The sequence below is a fragment of the Balaenoptera ricei genome, chromosome 10 (genome assembly GCF_028023285.1).
Source record: "Balaenoptera ricei isolate mBalRic1 chromosome 10, mBalRic1.hap2, whole genome shotgun sequence".
NCBI classification, from domain to species: Eukaryota; Metazoa; Chordata; class Mammalia; order Artiodactyla; family Balaenopteridae; genus Balaenoptera; species Balaenoptera ricei.
In genome coordinates, this window is record NC_082648.1 from 20,894,685 (window position 1) to 20,922,616 (window position 27,932).

At 36.9% G+C, this 27,932-nt stretch overlaps 1 protein-coding gene across 1 annotated transcript in view; it reads left to right on the forward strand.

The window, feature by feature from the left end:
* IRAG2 (inositol 1,4,5-triphosphate receptor associated 2) overlaps positions 1-27,932 on the forward strand; it is a 91,176-nt gene that overhangs the window by 15,892 nt on the left and 47,352 nt on the right. The window contains 12 exon segments of the mRNA XM_059935466.1: positions 847-964; positions 2,989-3,039; positions 5,970-6,047; positions 8,285-8,341; positions 9,633-9,692; positions 9,794-9,858; positions 11,352-11,451; positions 13,171-13,305; positions 14,060-14,161; positions 15,210-15,373; positions 26,877-26,991; positions 27,417-27,579. Of these exon segments, the coding sequence (XP_059791449.1) occupies positions 847-964; positions 2,989-3,039; positions 5,970-6,047; positions 8,285-8,341; positions 9,633-9,692; positions 9,794-9,858; positions 11,352-11,451; positions 13,171-13,305; positions 14,060-14,161; positions 15,210-15,373; positions 26,877-26,991; positions 27,417-27,579 (1,208 nt within the window).

Consider the following 27,932-nt stretch of genomic DNA (forward strand, 5'->3'; position numbering starts at 1 on the left):
ATTCCAGGAGAGCAGAGTTCTTATGATTGGGTTCATCTTTATCTTATTCAATGCCTATTAGAATGAACGGCATGGAGTCGGAGCTCAATAAATATTGGCTGAACGATCAATGTAATTTCTTAGTAAGGAAAAATTTATACCTTCTTCAAGACCCTGCTCAGAAAACAGTTTATAATCTTTTGGGAGTACAAATAGGTAATTCCATGATATAGATTACCATAATATATTTAATAGGTTTCCCTTTGTTGGACATTTAGTTTCTTTCCAATGCTTTGTTATTGTAAAAAAATGTTGCAGTAAACCTTTTAAATAAAATATATAGAGACTATCTGTAACTACTTGTTTGTTTAGTTGTCATCTCCTTCACTAGTATGTAACCTGTCTAAGGTTATACCATGTCTCTTTTGTCCAACATCATGGGTCCTCTTGCAAGGTACAGCACATGATCATGATATTGTTCAATAACTGTTTGTGGGATTGCATTAACTAATATTACATCTTATTAGTAGAAGGAAAGAACCGTGTGATTCAGCCAGTGATAGATTTCAAAGGGAGCCTCCAAATCTCTGTCTTCAGCAATATGTTTGTTTCCTTCTATCCTTTTTCCCCCACCATGCTCCACCCAAATCCCTTCCTTTTCCAAGGGAAAGAAGATCCCTTGGAAAGATCTTGATCTTGAGTATGTTTCTTTTTTTTTTTTTTTTTTTTTTTTTTACTGTTGTTGGCATCTGGTTTGAGTTTTCAGTGGTTTTCAACTTGGGTTTAAAAATAGTCTGTGGCTTTACTTAGTATCTTTGACAGTTATATTTGAGGTTTTGCTCATTGCCTTCTCTCCCCACCCCACAGTGCCCACCAGGCTATTATGAGAACAAATCTGTTAAAAGAAGAACTGGAGGAACTGAAAATTAGTATGAACACTTCAGAAGAGCAGAAGACCATGATTGTAGCCCAGAACAAACAATTAGTAAGTCACCCAAGTACTTTGAAATGGACCTATATTAATAGTTTATATAACTAAAATCCAAGAGGGTTTATTTGGAAACAAAAATCAGAAATCAGTAGACTGATGAATGAATTGGTAACACCTTAGAAAAGTAAAGGCAGGTGGGATAAAAAACTGTGTGTTCCTTTTCAACCAGGATTAAAATTCTTTACAAATTAGTCATATTTGCAACGATTTGTGAAGCTCTAGAATGCCTTTTGAAGTTAATAGGTGAATTCATAAATATTTGACACTAAAAGCCACTTACATTTTCCAAAAAAATTTTCTCTGTCAAACTTTCACCTTTTTCTCAGGTTTTTTTTTTTTTTTTTAAAAAAATCCATTTTCTCAGCACGTACAGATTATTAGTTAGTTCCATTAATCAGTCCTTATGCTAAAGAAGCACAGGCTTGTAATTTTTAGAGCAAAACATTATTTAGACTAAGCTTTAATTCAACTACCAGAGAAGTAATTATTTTTATTGGGAATGTTAAACTATTATCTAGAGCTTTAGTAATAATCTTCAAAATCCTTCCAGCAGTATTTGAGCATTGCTAACCATGGTGGGGGGGTCAGCTGAAAGTCATTCAGACTAATTTATTTTTAGGTCTAAGTCATCAGAAGACTTGGATTCCAGGCCTGTGCCTTTCACTTGTGACTTCCTACAACCAACACAACTTAGCTTAGCTTTTGCCTCAACAGTAAAATTTGGGGACCGGACTCATTGAGTGTCAGGTGACTGCAAGTCTCTGTGAACGCATTACAGCAAAGACTCATTCTGAGACCATTGAGGAGCTTCTATGTGGAAGCCGTGTAGCGCAATGATCAGGAGCCCACCCTTGCGTGTCAGACAATGGGCATCCAAGTCCCGACTCGGAGGGCTATCTAACTTTAGGCAAACCACGTAACGTCTTTAAGCCCCAGTGTCCCCCTGTGCAAAGTGGACATGGCAATACTACCTATTTTAAGTCTGGGAGGATTGAATGAGTTAATACATGTAAAGCAGTCAATGTCCTCTTTCCTCCTGCGGCTAGATGTTAGCTGCTACTAAAGTGCAGAGTCCTAGATATACAGTCCTAATCCTTTGCACTTTTACAATTCAATGTTTTACAAGTTCAAAAGAATTTTTAATGTTTCCTCTCATTGGTCCTCACAGAATCTCTGTAGAAACAGAAGTTGCTATTCTTCATTTTAAAAATTTAATAGAGTTATAGCTAAAGTTTAGAAATGTTTTGATTATTCAAAGTCCATTGTCTAATAAATGGTAGAGTGAGAACTGAACTCAGGTCTTCTGATTCCAACTATGTGGTGTGTATGTTCCTTCGTTCTTGTACCGGTGACATCCTAGCCTGAGATGGCCTCCCTTTTATTTTTATGTTATAAAGGTAGTACCTGTTCACTCTGTAAAAATAAGAAAATATATATTAACAAAGAAAAAATAAAATCCCACAAAATCTTTACCCTACCCTATCCACAAGATTTACTGTTAACATTTTGGTGTATATCCTGTCCTGGAATATGTTTTCTTCTGATGGTTCTGAATTTAGGGCTCCTAATTATAAAATGATTTTTGATGTTCCTATGTTCCGGTAATGTTGAATCTGAGAATATCCACAGCTTCAAATAGAAAGCTAGTACTCTTTGATTTCAAGGTGCTGTTTAAATAGATGAGTTCACACTATCTGTCATAAGCAGATGGCAGTAAAGTAGCAGGGAAAAAACCACACTGTTTTCTTTTGTTTTTCGTCTTTCCTTTCCTGTCATAGTTAGACTGAGTCAGGAAGAGTGACTTCTCACTGATCCCAAGAAACTGAAGCCAAAGGCTTAACCCCGTATTGAGAATATTTTAGACTAGGATTATTTGTGATATGTCAATGCCATATTTAAGGTTGATAAAAAAGGTTGATAAGGTTGATAAAAAAATGTTGATAGCCCTGGAAGTTAATATTTGGTATTTTCATAAACTTCTCAAATACTTTAAAATTATTTTTCTCTTAATAAATCAGGAGGCAGAAAACCGGGCTCTGATTCTTAAGATTCGGATTCTCCAAGAAGAGGTATGTTGAAATTGTTAAAAGGGCGCAGATAAGCATATGGAAATCATACAATCATGGGTCCTGACCCTGGGTTAAATATAAATCATGTGAATTTCAGGCTCCTGTGGACCAAATACCAGGTTGCTTTGTCAAATGACAAGTGAGGAAGAGTAGACAGGGTTTTCCTGTCTGGACAGAAGTATGTTATACCTTTGTAATCATCCATGGAAGAAATGGGATTTAAGAAATTCAGACTTAAGATGAAATGAAATTAACCCATCTAAAAAAATATACAAATCAAGAGGGAAAGTATAGATATTATCTAATAATTATCTATTATTATTCCACGAAACTAGATGGAAAAGGTCTTTGAGTCTAAGACCCAGATCTTAAATTCACTGACAGTCTAACCTTGGAAAAGCCATTTATCTTTTGAGGGATTAGTAATACCCATTCCCTACAGTTATTTTAAAGATTAAGATAATGCATGTGAAACCATTTGGTTAACCATAATATACCTCATATATATTAGGAAATCCTAGTAAAATCACTAAAAAAAAAGAAAAAAGAAAAATTCTATGCAATATATATTTTTAAGCAACAGAATTAAAACATTGAAAGAACAGGTAGCAAAGCTACCAGAAAGTTACTATTTTGGAGGAAAATTCTCTATAGGTACCTTTTGAAAGTTAATCATTATGTACGGTTTTTTGTTTGGGTTTTATATAAGTTTATTAGATGTATTTATTAAGTTGTGGTGAACAGTCTGATGAGTTATCCAATTTTGGCCCAAGTGGACATTAAAAAAATTCATAGTAGATAGGAAAGGAACAACTAAAGATTGGAAAGAAACCCTGTGTTAGATTCAGACATGTTACAGCTACAAGGCCAGGTTTCCATGAAACTAATGCTTTACAGTTAAGCTCCCAATGTAAGAGATTTTTGTCCTCATATTTAAGATGATTGACTAGCATCAAAGAATTGTACTATACCAATTTAGAATTGAAATAAAAGGAAGGAGACTTAGAACCCTTCATCATGAGATAGCATTACAATTTGATTTACGTTAGAAAAGGCTTACAGATGGCACTAAGATTCCTTTTGGAGGTAAAAATCTGATGCAATGTGAAGAGTAATGGCACAATGGTTCGGGTAATTATTCACTTACATTTATTCGTTTGTTTATTATACACACATTCATTGGGAGATAGACTCTATTCTAGGTGTTAAGGATACAGACTTAAACAAAATAGCCCATGTGAAACTAGCATGTTGGATGGTGATTAGTGCCACAGAGAAAAGAAGAGCAGAAAACAGAGTTGTGGGAAGTGCAATTTAAACTAGGGTGGTTAGGAAAAGTAGAACTGGGAAGTGAATCATTTGGTTAAAAACTAGAGGTTAAAAACTAGGAGGTTCATCTGGAAGTACGTTCCAGGCAGAGGAAACGGCACGTCCAAAGTCCTCAGGCTGTAGCCTGCCTGCTATTTTTGAGGGGCAGCAAGGTCAGCGTGGCTGGAGCAGAGGCAACAAGTACCATGAGGGGCTACAAAGAGCTGTAGGGACCCAGACGCCCAGGGTCTCATACAGGCATCGTCTGAACTCTGTTTACACTCAGTGAGATGGGAGACGCTGGACAGTTTTGAGCAGAGGAGTAACATCATCTAATTTCCGTTTTACCAAGATATCTCTGGCTGCTGAGTGTAGAATCAACGGTGGGGCAAGGGAAGAAGTGAGGAGACCAGTTAGGAGGCCCTTGTAATAATCCTGGCAAAAGCCGATGAAGGCTTAGACTGAAGCAGGGACAAAAGAAGTGGAGAAAGTGTTCAGGTCAGCAAATGCTTCATACTGTATCCAAAGGTATTTATTATATATCCAAGTAATATGGAAAATTCGCTTCTAATAGCAGAAACTCAGTGAAGTACACAGCAAAGTCATCAGCGGAGAGTGAGGATGTCGGAGGAGGTGTTGGAAGTTCAAGGAGAGAGAAAGAATGAAATAGGCCAGGAGTTCGCAAACTTTCCATCAAGGACCTGATAGTAAATAATTTTAAGCTTGCCTGGCTAGGAGGCCTCTGTCACAACCACTCACTTCTGCCATTGTAGTGTGAAAGCAGCCATGGACAATGTGAAAACAGTGAACTCAACTGTGTGGTAGTAAAACTTTATTTACAAAACCAAGTGGTCAGCCAGAGTTGGCCTGTAGGGATGGAGTGGGGCAGTTCGTATAGTTTACAAATCCTTGCTTTAGGTAAATGGCCATGTGAATGGACTAGGATGATGTGATACGATCACCAGTAAACATTGAGGTTAAAGGTTATGATTTTAACGTGTGACCTGTTGGTTTATTTGTATTTTTCTTTAACAATGTTTATGTGAAAGGGAGCTGGCATGGAGTAGGAGGCAAGCTGAAGTTAAGAAAATACTAAGAAGTAGGGGGAAGCCAAGGGAATTGGAGGGATGTGGAAGAGAGAGATTGTAATGATTGACCATGGAAGAATTTAAGCTGAGTCAAGAGGGAACAGAGCTCATGGGAAGGTGGAAGGATAATGAGAACGTAGTAGGATCAATGGATTGTAGGCTCCAGTGGGGATTGAAGGTTTGTTGATGCACAAAGAAGTAACCTGGAAGGACAAGAAATGGTGGTTGAAGAGTGAGATGCTTGCAATTAAGATAATGGAGGGATCCCAGTTGCTGGTAATGACAAGTTTGAAGGTGTGACTAGGGAGTGAGTGCTCGAGGTGAAATGGAAAATAAGAAGGGATTGCTGGGAGTATTCCTGGATGATCACGTTAAAAGGATTGTGTTATTTTTGGACAAAGTCTAAAGTTTTGTCCCTTAGTTTAAAATGGATTACAATGTCAATGATGAAAATACTACTTCCTAAAAAACATTTTGTGATTTCCTTCTATTTTTTTGGTCTGAATCTAAGAATACTATCTTATTTTACATTAGAATGCTAAGAACATTATGGATGTATATAAATTGGAGAAGAAGATTGAGGAATTGTCTAAAACTGAGAAACAGTATCAAGTAAGCACTTCTCAAATGCTGGTAAAATATTTTCTTACATCAAACTAATATTACTTTTTTTTTTTTTTTAATATTACTTTTTGAAGGTGTATGTGACTCATTGACACAATAACCTTTCATTATAAATTTTGAAATTTGTACTGCTCTAGATGTCTGAGTTATATAAAAGGCAGTTTCTGTTTTTTCAATGTAGCAGCTTTACTGATATATAATACACATGCCATTAAATTCACCCACTTAAAGTATATGAGTCAGTGGTTTTTAGTATATTCAGAGTTATGCAACCATCACCAAAACCAATTTTAAAATACTTTTACCATCCAAAAAGAAATCCCTTTAGCAGTCACTCCCCATTCCTCCCCAACCCCAGACAACCACTAATCTGCTTTCTATCTCCATGGATTTACCGATTCTGGACATTTCATATAAATGGAGTTGTATACATTATATGGTCTTTTGTGATTGGCTTCTTTCACTGAACATAATGTTTTCAAAGTTCATTCATATAGGAGCATATATCATTACTTCATTTCCTTTTATGGCTGAATAATATTCCATTGTATGGATATAGCACATTTTCTTTATCCATTCATCAGTTGCTGGACATTTGGGCTGTTCCTACTTTTTTACTATTATGAGTAATGCTGCTATGAATATTTATGTACAAGTTTTTGTGTGGACATATATTTTAATTTCTCTTGAGTTTATACCTAGGAGTGGAATTACTGTATCATATGATAACTCTATGTTCAACGTTTTGAGGAACTGCCAGACTTTTCCCAAAATGACTGCGCCATTTTACATTTCCACCAGCTGTGTATGAGGGTTCAAATTTCTCCACATCCTTGCCACCCCTTGTTATTATTTATATTTTTTATTATAGTGACAATTTCTAATTTAACAGTATCTGATTTTGCAAATCCCTAAGTTAGGGAAGATTTCAGCTACTGTACCTTCTGAATGCAGAAAATGAGGAGAGATGGGGGAAAAAATCTATCTTGATTTTTTAATTCAATTCTATTGCCTTAAGGAATGATATCTTACAAAAATGATTTTTATCTATATTACATCTAGAAAGTCTGTATTTTGTGTATTTTTGTTTTATCTGTAATACATTATTATCAGGAAACAGAAGACAACTGTTATTAAATTCAAGAATTTGTGTCATGCTTATTCTCATCTCTAATGGTTTATTTGAACAATATTTTTTGTTGTAGTATGTGTTTGAAATGACGATGTACTTAAATTTCATATCTATATGTGGAATTCTCAATTTTCTTAGCAGACACCCCAATTCCATGTGGGTATGTACATATACATATATTATAGCAGTTATAATTTAGACATTAAAATTGATTTTATTCTAGGAATGACTGTTTTGGAAAACACAACTGTCATAAACTAGTGGAAAGAACCAGAAGACACGGATTTAAATCCTGTCTTCTCGACTTAAAAGCTTTGTAACCACAAGCAAGTAGTTAACCTCTCTAAATCTCAATTTTCTCATCTATTAAATGGATACGATAGTTTCTACCTCATCCACAAGCTTGTTGGAAACTCAAATGAGATGATTATGTGAAGATACCTTTAGAACTATAAAGGGATATCAAATATATATGATTATGATGATGATTCTACTTCTGACTATGCTGATTACTTTTCCAGGTTTTCCATTCAATCAATATACATTTTTATCAATTATATCCTATTTAGAAGCCTACGCTAACAAGCTTGCTTTTGGTTTGAATAAACTGATATATCCTTAATATTCACTTTGCTAACAGAAATCTTGAACATTTTTAAACTGTTTTTAAAAGAGGAAGAGCCTTCTATATGTCCATATGGAGTCTGTGTTCCTGTCCTATCTAGATTTTAAATTTCATCAAAAAATGCAGACTCTCTATGTCCTCTTATTATATGAAGTGTGAAATAGTGGGAAGAGCCCTTGGCTGGAGTTGGTGACTCAGATTCTAGTCTCCATTCTGTCACTTACTGGGTGTGACTCTGGGCAAGTCTCTGGATAGTGCTGAGCTTCGATTTCCTTCCAGGTAGAGCAAGGGCAAAGACCTTGACCTCAAGGGTTGCTGTGAGGCTAATGTGAATGTTCTTTATAAAGTGAAAAACACATGCACATTAAAGGTGCCAAAGAAACATGTCTCCCTATTGGATGATTTTGTGGCACTGTCCTTTACCAAAGCAATGTCCCAATGGCCTTTCCTAAATGTGTTTCTTTTCAGATGCAGTTACACACATATGAGAACGCTTTGCTTAATAAAGATGCAAGTTTGCAGAAGGTTGGTCCTGTCTCTTCACATGAGGGCCCGTGGGATTCACTAGCTCTCTCCAAGTCATAAAGGAAGGAGATGGTCATTTGTGTAACTTCACCCCTGTTAAAATATCTGATTCTAATATTCTGTCACAAGACATTTCTTTATTTGTAAGAACAAAAATGTTCTTCTGAGTGAAGAATATTGACTTCTCCATCTGGGATGTTTTAACGTATCCTCTGTAAATTCTTTCATGTAAGTTCGTTCCTTTATTCAACAAATACTAGTGTGCCAATTTGCCAGTCACTGGCTAGATAGTGGTGATGCAATTTTAATTCATAACAACACAAATGAGTGTGCAGTCAGTCATTTTACGGAAAAAGAAGAATATATCCTCAGTTATTTTCTACCTAGTTTGACTGATTGATTTGATAGATAGATATTATTCTATTTATCTTTGTATCCTTTGATTATAGCCTATCTGGTAACAAAGTTTGCCGGCTACCAAGATGCTGGTTATGGTGGCTTTAAGAGACACAGGAAGGATACACACTAAGTTAATAGACTTCCACATTCCAAGACAGGAAAGTGAAGAAAGAGCAGTATTTCCCTTCTTTTCCTTTCTCTGCAATTTATGAGGTTTCAAAGGAGTCATTCACGGCTTGTGGGCATTGACCAGGATACTGAATATTGTACCAACTCTATCTCCTCATCGTGGGTGTTCTCGCTCCCCATGTAGTGCCATGGGGTAGTGGTGGTTGCTCACTTCCTCTGTAACTCTGGTCTTTCCACCATTTTGCACTCTTGCCCAGCACTCATAATGCACTTCTCATGCTCCAGGCACCATGCTAGTCATGGGGTAGAACTATAGGTCAGACACTGACTGTACCCTCTGGTCTTGCAGTACGAAACTATGGTTTTAACAGAGATATGCTTTGAACTGGATAAAATTGGATGCCTTAATAATTCGTTAGTCATTCTGCAGGTAAAAAACTGCTCTTTTTCTTAAATGTACCATAGTAATATAATTCTGACTTGGACTTAGGAATTACTTTGCAGGGTATGATTCCATTGGACCAGGCAAAGACAGAACATAATTAACACCAGTCAGATACAGCTGCCTTGCTGTCGCATTCTTTTCTGCTTAGTTTTAATCACAAACACAGACTAATTCAGTTTTCCAATAATGAGATTAGTAGACGGTCTCATCATCATTGGGCATTTACAGTTCTTCCGTGGCTCAGATTGATAGTCTAGTAAATACAATTTAGTGGACTCATACATTTATTTGCTATTAATTCTCTCTCCTACTTTTCAGAAGGATTTGAGTATAGAAGAACTTAAGTCAACCATCATAGAATACGAAAGCATTATAGAGGTATACCATAATCTCACAGCTTGCAAGGTGGGGTTATTAAACGTAAATGTGAATGTCCCACTACAGTAACACGCGCAGCCTAATGTTGTATGTGATTCCAGAACTTACGAGGGGAGAAAAACAAACTGGCTCATGAGTTACAGCACTTGCAACAGGAACTCATCGTGTAAGTACAGAGCAACCCTTCACCAGCCTTCTGTCATGTGCCCCCGCCCTACATTCTTCACCTACCGAGCTATGTGCAGTTCTTTGAATGTGCCACGTTCTTTTCTTCTGTACCTTGTGATATTTTCTCTGCTTTTCTCCTAAGAGGACGAATTCCTTCACAAGTTTTCCATCACCCTGCCTTACCCTTCCTTGCTTTTCTCATAGCTTGAGATTAAGTAATCCTTCTGGGTTCGTCCATGGCACGTTGTTCTTACCTCTTTCCTAACACCCACTACCTTATATTATAATCGTTTGTTTCTGATTATGTGTCACATGCTAGTCCAGGAGTCCATAGGTAACAAAAATGAGTACAGTCAGTGGGGTAAGTGCACATACTTACATTAGGGAAGTGACGATGAGGAAAGTGCATTATCCAGGTAAAGATGGGGGGTTACTCTGCTTAGCTCCAGATAATTGTTACATCAAGAATATATGGGGCTTCCCTGGTGGCGCAGTGGATGAGAATCTGTCTGCCAATGCAGGGGACACGGGTTCGAGCCCTGGTCTGGGAGGATCCCACATGCCACGGAGCAACTGGGCCCGTGCGCCACAACTACTGAGCCTGCGCGTCTGGAGCCTGTGCTCCGCAACGGGAGAGGCCACGATAGTGAGAGGCCCGCGCACCGCGATGAAGAGTGGCCCCCACTTGCCGCAACTAGAGAAAGCCCTCGCACAGAAACGAAGACCCAACACAGCCAAAAATAAATAAATAAATAAATAAAATTAAAAAAAAAAAAATATGGACCCAGTGTGGCCACATGTTCCCATTTTTTAAAGAAAAGCCAGAACTCTAGATTTTTAGTGAAAACTTTAACAATTTTAACTATTGGCTCCAATTCTTAAAAAAAAGAAAATATAGCTTACCTGTTTGCAACCACCTGGAGTCACTAGTGTGTGCAGCTCCTGGAGGGCAGGGACTACCTATTTTTATTTATTTATTTACTTACTTACTTACTTATGGCTGTGTTGGGTCTTCGTTGCTGCATGCAGGCTTTCTCTAGCTGCGGCGAGCGGGGGCTACTCTTTGTTGTGGTGCACGGGCTTTTCACTGCGGTGGCTTCTCTTGTTGTGGAGCACGGGCTCCAGGTGCGCAGGCTTCAGTAGTTGTGACACGTGGGCTCAGTAGTTGTGGCTTGCGGGCTCTAGAACACAGGCTCAGTAGTTGTGGCACACGGACTTAGTTGCTCTGCGCATGTGAGATCTTCCCGGACCAGGGCTCAAACCCGTGTCTCCTGCATTGGCAGGCAGATTCTTATCCACTGCACCACCAGGGAAGTCCCAGGGACTACCTCTTATTCCCCTCTGTATTCTTAGGTACCTTATACAATCCTTGGCACACATGGGTGCTTACTGATTGTTTGGTGATAAATAAACCTTATTCTGGTGACTTAAAACATAATATTGGAGGCATACCTAACCAGACGACTCCTTTTTTTTTTTTCCCCCCCCAAGGAATGGAATCCAGTTGAATGTCAGTGGAGAGCATAAGAGTGTCAACTTTGAAGGAGAAAAATCTCTACATTGTGAACTCATTCTTGCTCAGTCTGCAGAGGTAGGTAATTATCATCAAGTGGAAGGCTTTAAAAAAGAATCACCACGTGGGATAGCTTGCTATTAAGTGAAGTTCTGTAGCTTGCTGAAAAGCACTCATGATATTTTGAGGGAATCTGTTGATAGTTTATAGAACCTAAGTCTAAAGTCTCTTAGCCTGGAAGAACAGATCTTTTTCAAGTTATGACTGAAAACTATAGTGAGACTCCAGCATGGGGTTGTGGAAATGTGTGTTCAGTGAATCTGGACTTTAGAAATCTTTATATTCTTTATATTTTTCAGGACAAACTACCTGCAGTGATCCCCAGCCTGGGGTCTGAAAGATAGCGGTAGAGATCCATGAACTATTTTTAGTATTTCTCCAAACCCCCAAAGTAAATGTATCTACCAAAAATAAAGATGCTCAGAAACAAGATGAAATTTCTTTGCTTTAGGATGTAATTGTACCAACCCAAATTAATGACACTGATAATTATGTTCTGAACATAAATTAGCATTTTTATATGTTTTGGGTTAATTTTAAAATGGCAAAATGAATTATTGCTTTAAAATCTCCAGTTTGTTTGTAGACCCATTTCTTTACAATAGGGGAGGAAACAGTCGAAAGCTTTCTTGTGGATGAAATGTTGGGACCCACCTCCCTACTATATTTTTACTCCTTTGTACTTTCCAGTTTTGTGCTTGTTATGTTAGGAAATGTTTTATTAGCAAATTGCTTTTTTTCGCTACTTTGATGGTCTTTCCATGTTGGGTAGATGATGGATATGCCCAGAATGTCCTCCTGTTGACAGCTGTGATATGACCTTGAAAGGAGAGAATGTCCTTGGGGCAAATGCTGTTTGAATTTCTCCTGCCAAGGATGTAGGGCAGCATATGCTGCCTTCACCTAAGGCCGTCTCAGGCAGCCTTGAACATTCTGCTGAGGGCTGTGATTTCCTGACATTCTGTTTCAAATACTCGTCATTTTTACTGTGTTTTTGATACCAAGCCAAACTGCCAGGCTGAATGAAGTGGTGGCAAATCTGCCATGGCAATGTGTTTTTATCCCCAGTCCTCCGAGATAATAATGATGCCAAGATGCCAGCCTATAAAGCTTTATAGTTCTGAACAGGGGTTAAACAGCTGGCAATGTTTTGGCTCTGAAGTTTATCCCACTAATGGATTAGGAAGTCTTTGCCTTCTAACTGGAATCTGGAATAAGAGCCCTATGACCTTCTTCCAACAGATAGCAAGAAGAAAGTTAAATTTGTTGTCATATATCTAAAATATGACAGGTCATAGAGGCTTTGAGAGACATATAAGAAATTTGCTTTGTGAAATATCATCTGAGAGTATCTTCTATGAGTGGAGGACAGACAAAAGAAACCAGTCTGTTTTCAATGGGATTTATTGAATGCCCCCCAGCAGTTTTTTTTTCTGTGAATTTCTTTCCCTTCCCCTCTTTTCATAAAATTAGAGCCATAAAATATCACCTACATGTAAATGTTATCTATTGGATACATGAATTTTCCTTAAGAATGAGTAAATGTTAAGTTAAAGCCATCTAAGAGAGAAAATGAAAACAATTTTGGGGGGATATTAGGAGGATTTCATAAGACTATTTAGAACTATTTGATGGGGATAATTACATTGGCCCATGGGCATCATTTTCATAAAATAAAAATATTGAATGTTCTTTATTAAGATGACAGAGTTGTGGACATTTTGGTAATTGTTTCAGAACAATGAAACCAAGTGGCTGTGCAATTTAATCAGCTTGTCATCTCTGGACACAATGATGGACCAAGAAATGCTGCTGTTACTGAGAGAACTTGAACAAAAGGGAGTGGAGTTCACAGCTATGCTTCAGAAGCTGGTATTGTATAACATCTGCATATCGTGCTGTTTCACTGGCCAGGAACGTCTGCAGATAATTGACCTACAGTCTGTTTGCTGAGCACAAGCATATCTGTGTGTTGGGACCCAAATTTATCCTACTACGAAATGAGAAGATTTTTCTCAAACCTTCCTGATGTGGATCTTCTAGTGCTGGGTCAATCAGGACTAACAAGTTGACCATTAGATATGGATTGCTTAAGCTTATTTTTCCTACAGGTTAATCTTTAGTATCAAAGGGCTGAAGACGCAGTATCTGTTGAACAGTTTCCTTCTAGCTAATGGCTAGTACCTCTTTCTCCATTCTGATTTTTGACTGGAAACTCTAGATGGTCAGAAAAAACAGAGAACAACATTTTCATGTTGGTATTTCCAGTTCCTTTCACAGTACCTAGCATATTGTAGGTAGTATTTAGTTTGATGAATGAAAAAAATCCATGAAAATGCTTGTTTCCTTCTATTTGAGAGGGGAATGAAAATGGGCAGGCTTTATTCTGGAAAACAGTTCTATCCGATATATTCAGCATGTATAGGGCACCTGACGAGAGTTAGTGTCTACACATGGCAACATCCTGGGATAAAGGAAAGTCACTGGGTGGCCTTAGATGACAAGAAACTCTCTCTGGTGGCTTCCTAAATTACCTGTATAAAACCTGGTCTAAATGACTTCGTCTTATATAATTGCATATGTCTTTCACTGAATTCCTTGTTGAAGATGTGGAACTCTTTTTCAGCATGAAGATGTTTCTGAAGTTGAAACACTCATTGATAGTTCTCTACAGTGGGTAACTAATCCAGAAATTACTGTGAAAGAAAAGTGGGAGAACAAGCTTACTGTAAGTGTTCTATATTTTGTGATTTTTCTGGTTTTTCTTCTACTTTCTTAACCCAGGTAATGCTTATTATACACAGTATCATTTCGAAGACTTTACTGTAGTGTTCTGCCATCTCATTCTGGCAATGTGTGTGGAGTGTGTGTCTGGGGATGTGCATGAGTGTGCATATATGGGTGAGAGTAAGAGTGTGATGGTTACGATAAGTGTGTGTGAGTGTGAGGGTGGCAAACGAAAGAGAGAGTGAGTGTGAGGATATGAGATATGCCTTGGAGAGACAAAGAGTAAATCAGATGATTTAATTAAAAGTGTATTTTATTTGAATCCTTGTGAGAACTGGCTGGTCTAAGCTTGAATTTTTCCTATCAAAATTCTCTAACTTTGATAGAATGATTATTGTGCAAAAGAATCTTATTCCTGAGACTCTGACAGTTTTATTATACCAGAAATTAGCAGAATATCAAAAATAGAAACTTCTTAGGTATCTAGTCCCAGTTTTGTTAGAGAGGAAGCATATAAAAAGAAATCTCTTTAATTTATCCATCACTTATTATCTCTGCTTCTTGACTGCCAGACGATTTCCTAACATCTCTCAGCCCCCTGAGTTAAGCTAAAGCATGAAGTAAACTCTGAAAACTCTGGAATATTAATTTCAGCCCTTGCCAAACTTACCTTTTTAAAAAGGTTTTTAATATGTGTTTGAATATGGTAATCAACAAATACTGATTTTATTGCATTTCCTAGTCCCGTTACATTCTAAAGCAATTGTGATTATTGATGAAATGGTCACATATCTTAAGAAAAAGAAAGCAAAGCTCAATTTTAGGCACACTATGGGTACCTAATATGTACTTGTTAAATTGAGATAATCAACCCACAGGATAATCAATCTGTAGGCAACTGCGAATTGGTATCTGTTCAATTAGAATTTTACAGTCCAGTAACAGTGAACGCTATTGAGGTGGGAATGGCCACAGCATGTTATATTGCCTGTTATTTCTTTATATTTAACATTGGAACAGTAGAGTTTGTTTTGTGACTCTTCTTACAGGAATTCAAATATATCAAGGAAGAGAAGCTAAATCTTTGTATATTAATGCTGAACAGCTTGAGAAACCACAAAGAATCCCTTGATAAAGAGTTTGCCAAATTGATAGAGATTTTGAAGAGATTCAGGCTGGAATATTTTTATTTCAGAAAAGAATTTCTTCCCAGGTGATGATCCCTTATATATAAGAAACCCATGCTTTATATACATAACATGTTTGTAATTGTGCCATGGCATTCAGTTTACCTTTTTCAAGTTGTATACCTTGATTTCAGATGACACTTTTTCAGGGAAGACATTTTGTCTGACAATTTTGAATTGTGAAAGAGTATGAAATTGGCTTATATATTCAAAATAGCAAGTAGTAAACTTGAAATCTATGGAAATCCATATATTGAGTTATTTTTCCCTAGAGAAGGAGTTTGGAATCAGAATATAGAATTCTTTTAACCAGAAGGGGCCTTAGAGATTATTTAGTAAAACCTCATAATTTTATAGAGAACTGGAGCAAAAGGATGTAAAGTGAATTGATCAAGACCTGAGAGTTATTAATGGAAAATCTATGAGTAGCTCTGTTAATGGAAGGACTTGATGCTGGGACTGTTGACTCCTATCCCATTGGGCTTTATGTTCCATCTCAGGGTACAATGCATTACACTGGGCCCTAGTCAATTAAATTTCAAGTAAAAGAAGTCATAGGGAATAGAAGACTCTAAATGTAAAGTGACTTAAAATCTTATCCTTCCTCTCACCTTAATTCTTTTTTTTTTAAGTACCTGTGTTCTATGTATGTGTGTATGTGTGTATGTGTGTATGTATGTATGTATGTATTTATGGCTGCACTGCACGGCTTGTGGGATCTTAGTTCCCCGACCAGGGATTGAACCCTCGCCCTCAGTGAAAGCACAGAGTCCTAACCACTGGACTACCAGGGAATTCCCCTTAATTATTATGTTTTCTGGGGAAAACTCTTGAAATTTGTACACTATGTAAACCACATACTAAACAAGGACAGTGGTTAGATCTTTTGTTAACCACTATTTATATAGCTGCTAATGCCTTACTTAGCATTCCCTTAAGAAATGCTTTTTGACTGACTGAATGAATGAATATAGGTGTATTTTGAATTTGAATAAAGTAAAAGAAAAAAATGTACTTAGAGACCAAGATTGCTGAAAGAAAATAGCAAGAAGAAACTATTTTATTCCCCCCAAATAAGGAAACTAGGTATCAGAGAGAGTTTAATACCAGAAGGAACTCTCAAGAAGATGATCTTCTGCTTTCCCTAAGAAACCGGGAGCTCAGACTTCCCCATAGTGGTAAAGGTGTGGGTTAAGTAGATATGCAGCTTCCTTACACAGATACCATCTCCACAAAAGGGAGCATTGAAATTCTTCTGTTTAACAACAAAGAACTATTTGGAGAGAGGCCTGCACTAGTGTCATCTAGGAGTAAGTGAATCTTCTGTATTATCCTATTAGACACACGAACGGCCCAGTTAAATAATAGTAGGTACAATTTGTTGAGAGCTCATTGTGTTGCATGTAGTGCTAAGAATTTGACACACATTTATCTCCAGAGAGGTCACCCTGGTGGGGTTAAGTGACAGCTGGGATCAGGCCTAGATATGGTCTACTTCAAAACCTATATTCTTTCAACTCTTAATCCCTCCCTTCTACTTGTTAAAATCTAATGTAATATTTATAGGGCAAAATAATACTCATCAATGGAAGGATGGATTAGCCCCGGCCTTCTAAACATAATTTAAAAGACACAAAGCCATATAGAGGCTACACACAAAATGATTTGGCTATAGGTATTAACTATGAATAAGAACATGAGTGAAGTATTTTGTGGTGGTGAGAGGGAATTCTATATTTAGATGAAGTAGGAAATATTTATTAAAAGTAAACTTTCAGGAGTTAGCTGTTTGCTGAGGAGAAAGCTTCCATTTTGGTGCAAGAGAAACAGACTCCAGTGCTGAGGAATGGAAAGAATTGAGTGAGGCAACGAGAGGCAGTGAAAGCAAAAAAAAAAAAAAAAGGCTTTTGGAGGGCTTGGTGAGAAAAACATGTCATCATTTGTACATGCTTTTGTACATCCAAGTGCCACCTCTTTGCCAGACAATTTTTCCCCCTAAATGCTAGGGAATTATAGAAAATAGGACAGAAATCTCTACCTTCACGAAACTAACATCTATTAAGGGACACAGATAATGAACGAACATATAATTATATAATATAATCCCAGGGAGTAGTAAGTGATATGAAGAAAATTAAAGCAGGATAAGAAGACCAAGAATGACCAGGACCCAATTTTAGAAAGAATGGTCAGGAAGGGCCTGTCCGAGGAATGATGAATTGACTAGATAAATGAAGTGAGAGAGTGAGCTATGCGATGATCTGGGGAGTGTTCTAGGCAGAGGAAATAGCTAGTGCACAGGCCCTGGGGTTGTAATGAGCTTGGTATGTTTGAGGAGCAGCGGGAGGCCGGCGTGACAGGGGTGGAATGAGTGCTGGGCAGTGGTAGGAGATGAGGTCAGAAGGATAGGCAGGGGTCAGGTCCACAGCCTTGAAGTTCATGTTTAGGAACTGGGGTTTTATTCTGAGTAGATGGGAAGCGATTGGAGGATTACAAGCAGGGAAGTAATATAACTTGTGTTTTGAAAAATCATTCTGGCTGCCATATAGAGAATTGTCTATCGAGGGCAAGAGTGAAAGCAGTGAGACCAGTGAGAAGAGGTTTTTTTCAATAACAGACCACCAATTAGAGATCCTGAAATCAATTTACTGGATGATGACCCACTTAAAAAAATAAATATAAAAATATCAGAATACATTGTATATCGTAAGAGTAAGTAATATATCATACAATTTTTGTTTCAGCTAGGTATGTGTGTGTGTGCTTAGTTAAAATATAAACTATTTACTGAGTCATGGTCAAGAAAGCCCCTGAGATAGGTGCTATTGTAATAGTCCAGGTGAGGAGTATAATGTGAGCCAGGGTGATAGTTATGAAGGTGATACGAAATGGTTGGATTCAAACTATATTTTGAGGATAGATCAGATCTGACTTACTAGTGAATTAGATGTGGGAATGAAAGAAAGAGAATCATCTTTGACTTAGGTGGTTTTGGTCTGAAAACTAGGTAAATGGGGTGCTAGATGGCAAAGTCCGGGGGAGACTCAGACTTGGCAGGAGTGAAAAAAATCAAGATTTAGCATTAGGACATGTTAGCAAGGAGAGTTGTTGAATTTAAACACACACGCACACCCAAAGCTAAAGTTGCTATGCCTCTCAACGTGATAATGAAAATCTCTATAGAAGAAAAATCTTTGAAGTTTCAACATTTGTTGAATATCTTTAATAAATGGTACTATCTAATTTTTTCAAGTTTTTCTAAGGCTGCTGTGCTTCATAAAGTAAATAAATGTTATTGTCTTATAGATACAAATACATATAAGTGATTAAAAGCTTTAGTATCATTAAATATGGGTTTCTGTTGGTCCTTACAGTCCTTTTGCTTTCCCTTGAAAGATAATGGACACTCCTGGTAGCTTAGACTATTCCCGGAAAAGATAAAAGTAGATAAAATTGATGTCTTAAAAAACAGAGGAGGTGATGTCGGCAAGAAGGTGGAATAGGAAGCACTGGACCCTCCTTCTCCCAATGGATACACTGACTCAACAGTAATACATGAGCAAATTCCTTTTGTGAGAAACCCAGAAACTAATACTTAAGAGGCTCCTTCACCTTGGGTAACCATAATGGGTAACCAGCCACATCAGTGATGGTAGGAAAATTCTAGATACCCTTGCACCATAATTCCTGCTCCTGGCACAGTGTTATATGATCAGAAGGAACCCCCCAGCTCCTAGCTTTTTCCTGAATAGGGAAAGAGTTGGACTATTGTGCCCAACATTCCAACTTTGCTGAGGACTGCCCAAAATACCAGCTTCTGTCTCACCTGTCTCAGAATGAAGACAGAACTGGGTGTATTGTAGACATCTGGGGGACACTGAGAACAAAGACAGTGGTTTGAATTAGCACACAAGCACTCATCATAGTCCCTCCCCCTAGCTCAGCACAGAGTAAGCAGATGAAAAATTCCAGATCACAGCTTCTCCCTAGGGAAGGAAAGAGTTAGATCACACATCCAACATTCCAGCTATTCTGGGGGGTTCCTAAGAGACTGGTTTCTGTCACACCCATCTTAGAGCGATGATGGGACCCTTATACCCTGGATGCCTAGGTTCCAGTAAGAACAAAAATGGTGGGTTGAACCAACATAAAGATTTGAGAGGCTCCTAGAATCTCTGCTCAAAGTGACTGGTAAGGAATTTTTCCTGTATAAGGCCAGTCTGCTAATACTGGGAGAGGTGGATCTTTTTTCTGATGTGAAGATACCAATACAAAGAGTCAAGAAAAATGAAGACACAGGAAAATATGTCTCAAACAAAGGAACAAAATAAATCTCCAAAAACCGTACCTAATAAGACAGAGATAAATGATTTATCCCACAGAGAATTCAAAATAGCTGTCATAAAGTTGTTCAATGAGATTGGGAGAACAATGCGTGAACAAAGTGAGACTGTCAACAAAGAGACAAAATGTACCAAACAGAAATCTTGGAGCAGAAGAATCCTGAAAATTTTACCGGAAGAGTTCAATAGCAGATGCAGAAGAAAAGGTCTGTGAACTTGCAGAGAGGTCATTGCAGAGAGGTCATTAAACATTATCCAGTCAGAGGAGTAAAAAAAAAAAAAGAGAGAGAGAATGATAAAGAGTGAAGAAAACTTAAGGGACTTAAGGGATATTATCAAGTAGACCAATATATGTATTATGGGAGTCCTAGAAGGAGAAGAGAGAAAGAAAGGGACAGAAAGGTTATTCAAAGAAATAATGGCTGAAAACTTCCAAAATCTGGGGAAGGACACCCAGGCCCAGGAGGCCTAACAGATCTCAAATAAGATGAACCCAAAGAAATCCACACTGAGACACATTATAATCAAATTGTCAAAAGTCAAAGAGAGAATTTTGAAAGCAGCAAGAGAAGAGTTTTGTCAGGTACAGGGGAGCTCTCATGACTATCAGTGGATTTCTCAGCAGAAACCTTGCAGGCCAGAAGGGAGTGGGATGATATATTTGAAGTACTGAAAGTAAAGAACTACCAACCAAGAGCACCATACCCAGCAAAACTGTCCCTCAAAAATGAAGGTGATATAAAGACTTTGCCATACAAACAAAAGCTGAGGGAGTTCGTTACCACTAGGCCTGCCTTACAAGAAATGCTAAAAGGAGTTCTTCAAGTTGAAACAAAAAGACCTTAAACAGCAATATGAGAGCATATTAAAGTATAAAATTCACTGGTAAAGGTAGATATATAGGCAAACACAGTAAATCACTTTTAATTCTAGGATAAAAGTTTTAAAAAAGTATTATAAACAAAAGTATAAAAATTTGTTAATGGTATACTATATAAAAAGATATAAATTGTGACATCAAACAAAATGGGGGGGGGCAGGGAGGTAAAAGTGTAGGTTTTTTGTATGTGATTGAAGTTAAGTTGTTATCAGCTTAAAATAGATTACTATAACTGTAAGATGTTTTATGTATGCCTCATGGTAACCATAAAGAAAATACCTATAAAAGATACACAAAAGAAAAAGAAAGGAATCAAAACATATCAATATTAAAAAAACAATGAAACACAAAGGAAGACAGGAAAAGAGGAACAAAGGAACTACAAGACAGAAAACAATTAACCAAATGGCAATGGTAAGTCCCTCCCTATCAATAATTACTTTAAATGTAGATAGATCAAACTCCCAAATCAAAAGACATAGAGTGGATTGAATGGATTAAAAAACAAGACCCAACTATATTCTGTCTGAGACTCATTTTTTGAAAAAAATTTTTATTTTATATTGGAGTATGGTTGATTTAAAATGTTGTGTTAGTTTCATGTGTATAGCAAAGTGATTCAGTTAAACATATACATATATCCATTCTTTTTCAGATTCTTTTCCCATTTAGGTTATTACAGAATATTGAGTAGAGTTCCCTGTGCTATACAGTAGGTCTTTGTTGATTATCTATTTTATATATAGTAGTGTATATATGTTAATTCCAAACTCCTAATTTATGCCTTCCCCCCACCTTTCCCCTTGGGTAACCATAAGTTTGTTTTCGAAGTCTGTGAGTCTGTTGCTGTTTTGTAAATAAGTTCGTTTGTGACATTTTTTTAGATTCCACATATAAGTGATATCATATGATATTTGTCTTTCTCTGTCTGACTTACTTCACTTAGTATGATAATCTCTAGGTCCATCCATGTTGCTGCAAATGGCATTATTTCATTCATTTCAATGGCTGAGTAATATTCCATTGTATATGTGTACCACATCTTCTTTATCCATTCATCCATTGATGGACATTTAGGTTGCTTCCATGTCTTGGCTATTGTAAATAGTGTTGCAATGAACATTGGGGGGCCTGTATCTTTTCGAATTATGGTTTTCTCCAGATATATGCCCAGGAGTGGGATTGTTGGATCAAATGGTAGCTCTATTTTAGTTTTTTAAGGCATCTCCCTACTGTTCTAAGAGACTCAGTTTAGATTTAAGAACACATATTGGCTGAAAGTGAAGGGGTGAGAAAAGGTATTATGTGCAAATGCTAATCAAAAGAGAACAGGGATGACTATACTTACGTCCAAAAAAATAGACTGTAAGTCAAAATCTGTCACAAGAGACAAAGAATATTATAAAACAATGAGTCAATTCACCAGGAAGATACAATTATAAATATAATTGTACCCAATATCAGAGCACCTAAATATATAAAGCAAACATTGGCAGAACTAAAGGGAGAAATAGCAATATAATGTCATTGTAGGAGACTTCAATACCCCACTTTCAATAAGGGAAAGAACATTGAGACAGAAGATCAATAAGGAAACAGCACACTTGAACAATACTGTAGATACAGTGGACCTAACAGACATATATAAAGCATTCCACCAAATCGCTACAGAATATATTGATACATTCGCAGGTGCACCTGGAACATTCTCTAGGATAGATCACATATTGGGTCACAAAACAAGTCTTAACAAATTTAAGAAGACTAAAATCATACTCAGTATTTTTTTCCAACCACAGTAGAATAGAACTAGAAATCAGTAGCAGAAGGAAAACTGGAAAATTCACAAATATATGTAGAAATTAAACAACATACTGCTGAACAACCACAAAAAAGAAATTAAAAGGGAGATTAGAGACTATCTTGAGACAAAAAATGGGGACAACATATCAAAACTTAAGGCTTGCAGCAAAAGCAGTACTAAGAGGGGTGTTAGTAGTGATAAATACCTACATTAAAAAAAGAAAGATCTTGGGAGTTCCCTGGTGACCTAGTGGTTAGGATTCTGGGCTTTCACTGCCATGGCCCAGGTTCAATCTCTGGTTGGGGAACTGAGGTCTTGCAAGCTGCACAGCACAGCCAAAAAAAAAAAAAAAAAGAAGAAGAAGAAGAAGAAGAAGAAAGATCTCAAAAAACCTAACTTTACACCTCAATGAACTATTAAAAAAAAGAAAAAACTAAGTCCAAAGTAAGCACAAGGAAGGAAGTAATAAAGATTAGAGCAGAAATAAACAGATAATATAAAAACATTTTTTAAAAAATCAATGAAACTTGATTTGTTTGTTTTTGAAAAGATAAACATAATTGAAAATCTTTTGCTAGGCTAAGGAAAAGAGAAAACTCAAATGAGAAATGAAAGAAGAGACGTTAAAATTGATGCCACCAGGGGGAAAATGAGACATAAGAGACTGCTGTGAACAATTATACAGCAATAAATTGGAAAACCTTGAAGAAATGGATAAATTCCTAGAAGCATACAACCTATCAAGACTGAACCAGGAAGAAACATAAAATGCGAACAGACTAGTAACTAGTAAAGAGATTGAAGCAGTATTCAAAAAACTCCCAACCAATAAAAAGCCAGGACCAGATGACTTTACTGGTGAATCACCAAACATTAAAAGAAAATTAATGTCAGTCCTTCTGAAACAGTTTCAAAAAATTGAAGATGAGGGATCACTTCCTGGTTCATTTTATGAGGGCAGCATTGTTCTGACACCAAAACCAAAGACATTACAAGAAAACTATTCATCCTTGATGAATATAGATACAAAATCCTCAACAAAATACTAGTAAACCATTTTAAACAGCCCATTAAAAAGTTGATACTCCATGACCAAGTGAGATTTATCCCTGGGATGCAAGATGGTTCAACATATGCAAATCAATTAATATGATACACCCCATTAACAAAATGATGGATAAATAGCACATTATCATCTAAATTGATGCAGAAAAGCTTTTGATAAGATTCAACACCTTTCATGATAAAAATATTCAAAAAACTAGAAATAGAAGGAAACTACCTCAACATAATAAAGGTCATATGTGAAAAGCCCACAGCTAACATCATACTCAATGGTGAAAGACTGAAAGCTTTTGCTCTAAGATCAGAAACAGCTCAAGCATGTTCGCTCTCACCACTTCTATGCAACATAGTACTGAAAGTACTAGACTGAGCAATTAGGCAAGAAAAAGAAATAAAAGCCATCCACATTGGAAAGGAAGTAGTAAAATCATCTCTGTTTGGAGATTACATGATCTGTATATAGAAAGACTCCACAAAAAGCAGTTAGAACTCATAAACAAATTCAGCGAAGTGGCAACATACAAAATCAACATACAAAAATCAGTTGCATTTCTATACACTAATAATAAACTCTCTGAAAAGGAAACTGAGAAAACAATACTATTTAAAATAGTATCCAAAGAATAAAATAAGAATAAATTTTAAGGAGATAATGACTTGCATACTTAAAACTATAAAACAACACTGAAATAAATTAAAGAAGATGCAAATTAATGGAAAGACATCTTGTGTTTATGGGTTGGAAGACTTAATGTTGTTAAGATATCCGTACAACCCGAAATAATCTACAGATTCAATGCAATCTCTACCAAAATTCAAATGACATTTTTTTACAGTAATAGAAAAGAACAATCCTAATATTCACGTGGAACTACAAAGGACCAAAACAATCTTGAGAAAGAAGAACAAAGCTGGAGGTATCACACCTTTTGATTTCAAAATATATTACAAAGCTACAGACCAATGGAATAGAATAGAGTGTCCAGAAATAAACCCTCACATGTATGGTCAACTGATCTTCAAGTAGGGTGCCAAGAATACACAATGGGGAGTGGATAGTCTTTTCAACAAATGATACTGGGAAAACTGGATATCCACATGCAAAAGAATAAAGATGAACCCTATCATACACCATATACAAAAATCAACTCAAAATGGATTGAAGACTAAAACATAAGGCTTAAAACTGTAAAACTCCTAGAAGAAAACTTAGGGGAAAAGCTTCATGACATTGGTCTTGGCAATACTTTCTTGGATATGAAACCAAAGGCACAAGCAACAGAAGAAAAAGTATGCACGTAGGTCTACATCAGACTAAAAAGCATACAGCAAAAGATTTAACAGAGTGAAAAGGTAACCTATTGAATGGGGGAAAATATTTGCAAACCATATATCTGAAAAGAGGTTAATATTCAAAATATAGAAGGAGCTTCTACAACTCAATAAAAAATACCCAATTTACAAATGGGCAAAAGAATTGAATAGACATTTTTCCGAAGAAGATATAAAATTGGCCAACAAGTACATGAAAAGATGTTCCACATCACTAGTCGTCAGGGAAATGCAAATAAAACCCACAATGAGTCATTCACAATGATGAATGAATCACACCTGTTAGGAAGGCTATTATAAAAAAAAAAAAACCCCAAAAGATACCAAGTGTTGGCAAGGGTGTAGAGAAATTGAAACCCTGTTGGTAGGAATGTAAAATGGTGCAACTGCTGGTAGGAATGTAAAATGGTGCAACTGCTATGGAAAACAGTTTGGAGGTTCTCAAAAAATTAAAAATAGAACTACCATATGATCCAACAATCCCACTTCTGGGTATATATCCAAAAGAATTCAAAGTAAAATCTCGAAAAGATATTTGCACACTCATGTTCATTGCAGCATTAGTCATAATAGCCAAGATGTGGAAACAATCTAAATGTTCATTAAGGATGAATAAATAAAGAAAATATGGTATATACATACAATGAAATATTATTCAGCTTTTTTTTAATAAAAAGTTTTTGAAAGCTTTTTGAAAAAGAAGGAAATTTTGCCACATGTGACAACGTGGATGAATCTTGAGGATATTATGATAAGTGAAATAAATCAGTCAGAGAAGGACAAATACTGCATGATTCCGATTGCATGAGGTATTTAAAATAGTCAAACTTACAGAAGCAGGGAGTAGAATGGTGGTTTCCAGGGGCTTGGGAAGGGGAAATGGATGGTTGTAATTCAACAGATATAAAGTTTCAGTTACACAAGATGAATAAGTTCTAGAGATCTGCTGTACAACATTGTGCCTGTAGTTAACAGTACTGTATTGTGCACTTTAAAGTGTTAAGAGGGTAGATCTCATGTTAAATGTTCTTAACCACAATTTAAAAAAAAAGAAAAAACTGACTACATGCTGTTGAACAATGCTCAGTAGAACGTGTGTTTAGGTTGTTAGGTTGTTTTTATTTTTGGTTAGGGTTTTGTTTGTTGGCTTACCATAGTGGTAAAGCATTCTCTGAAACCATCCTTGTCTCTCATATGGTCCTTCTTGTAATCAGGGCTGGATTTATGTCAATGTACAATGGGATTCTGACTATGTATTAACATTTGAGAGGCATGCACAAGGCCTAAACCTGACAATGTCTTCCTCACTGCTTTGAAACTCCCAAAGGTTCTCATTCATTTGAGCTAAGGTCCTTATTCAGGTCAGGTTGTTTCCAGATAGTCATTGATATATTGATACATAGCATGGTTTAAATAATCTCATCAGCTAACAGATGCATTTTTATATATTTGGGGGACTAGGGTTGGATCCAAAAGAGAAGTAACATAACAACACTAAGAGATTTGGGGTGAGGAAGAAACGGAGGGGAAAGGCTTTAGAAAAGAGAGGACTGCAGTGGAAATACTAGCAGCTAACTTTTGTCTGTTCTTGGGGGCAGCCCTTCCTGTGCTCATGGCACATAGATTTACCATGACTGACAATTCTTAAGGAGAAAGGCTAAGGTCATGAAACAGAGTGCTTATTTCTTTTTTTCTCTCTTTTTTCTTTTCCCTTCTTCGCTTTTCCTTTCCTTTCCTTTTTTTTTTTTTTTTTTGAAAAAGCTAGTTGTGATATGTAAATATGGCACCTGTCACAGTGACCTTATTGTAGTGCCAATGTAGCTAAGTACTATGAATGTAGCTTGTGGGGAACTGAATATTCCAGTGTAGAATAGGAAACTAAATGTTCTTATCTGTAAAGTGAGGTTATCAGACTAAGTGATCAATACGATTGCTTTAATTAAAATTCTATATTTGTGAAGCATTTACCTATATGTAAATACTTTCACTTTTTCCTCTCATTTCTGAGGAAGTATATTAAGTTTGAATTTGTCATAAGTTCCCAGGGGTTGACTCTTAGTTGAAATGTCACTGACAGCTTGTGGTTTGGACTTTTTTTTAACTAGGCAGAAACAACTAGAAGCCATCACACAACTGCAAGAAGATGCTGTCAACCAGGAAGCTATCCTCAGGAAGAAGGTCCAAGAAGCCAGCCAATGGTTGGAGGGGGCAGAGGAGCAGGTAGAGTGGCCTTTGACTACACTATATGCACAGGAAGTCTCTCAGATGTCCTTAAAACCCTGAAGTAAAAATGGAGGAGGAACCAAAAAAACAAAGAGGAACTGCGAAGTTCAGTCCCTCTCGACTAGCAGTGAGCGGAGGAAGTAAAGGGGGAGTTGTAAGAGGCGGTGTCAACAGCCTGCTGATGAAAGAGGCAACTTTGCAGAAAGAGGCGACTTGACATACCAAGACTTTTGCCGCTGTAGAAATAGCTCAGGCATACGAAGCCCATGCAAACACAGAATTGCAGAAGTTCAGTGGAGGCTTATCACTTCCCTGAGAAGAAAAGCACATTTTCAGTTTCGTGTGCATAATAAGAGTGAGTGCTCAATTGCTTTCTTTCCCTGCCACTCTGCTAAAATCCAGCATTAACTGTCGGTATCCAGGTGGAGGATGGAGATCAAGCAGCCCACTCTGCCAGGGAAGAAGCTAAGCCTTTGCTGCGTAAATTAGAGGAAGCAATTTCGGATCAACGAAATCTCCAGACTATAAATACTGAGTTAGTGAACACTTGCCAGACACTTGAGCAGAAGACAAGAAAACTGAAAAGTGAGTAGCAAGTATTTGTTATGTCTGAATTCAGTCCACTCTGAGGTGGGGCAGGAGGACTACAGCCATTTTTCTAGATTCCAGCTGCTATCTTATTACTGAATTCATGGTGCTGAAATGGCTCCAGAAGCAGTGTTATGGGCTTCCAGAGAGATCTGCCTAGTGGCTAGGTGGATCGATTTAACCATTAACTTTCCCTTTTGGTTGTCTATTACAAGCTGGATTTTTCCATAACTGTTATTTCTTTAAAACTTAAACAAAACCTCTCAATATCTGTAAAAGTAAACATGGAAAAAAATCTTGTATGCATGAAAGTGTTGAACTTGCAAATTGTTTACATATTCTACTCTGAC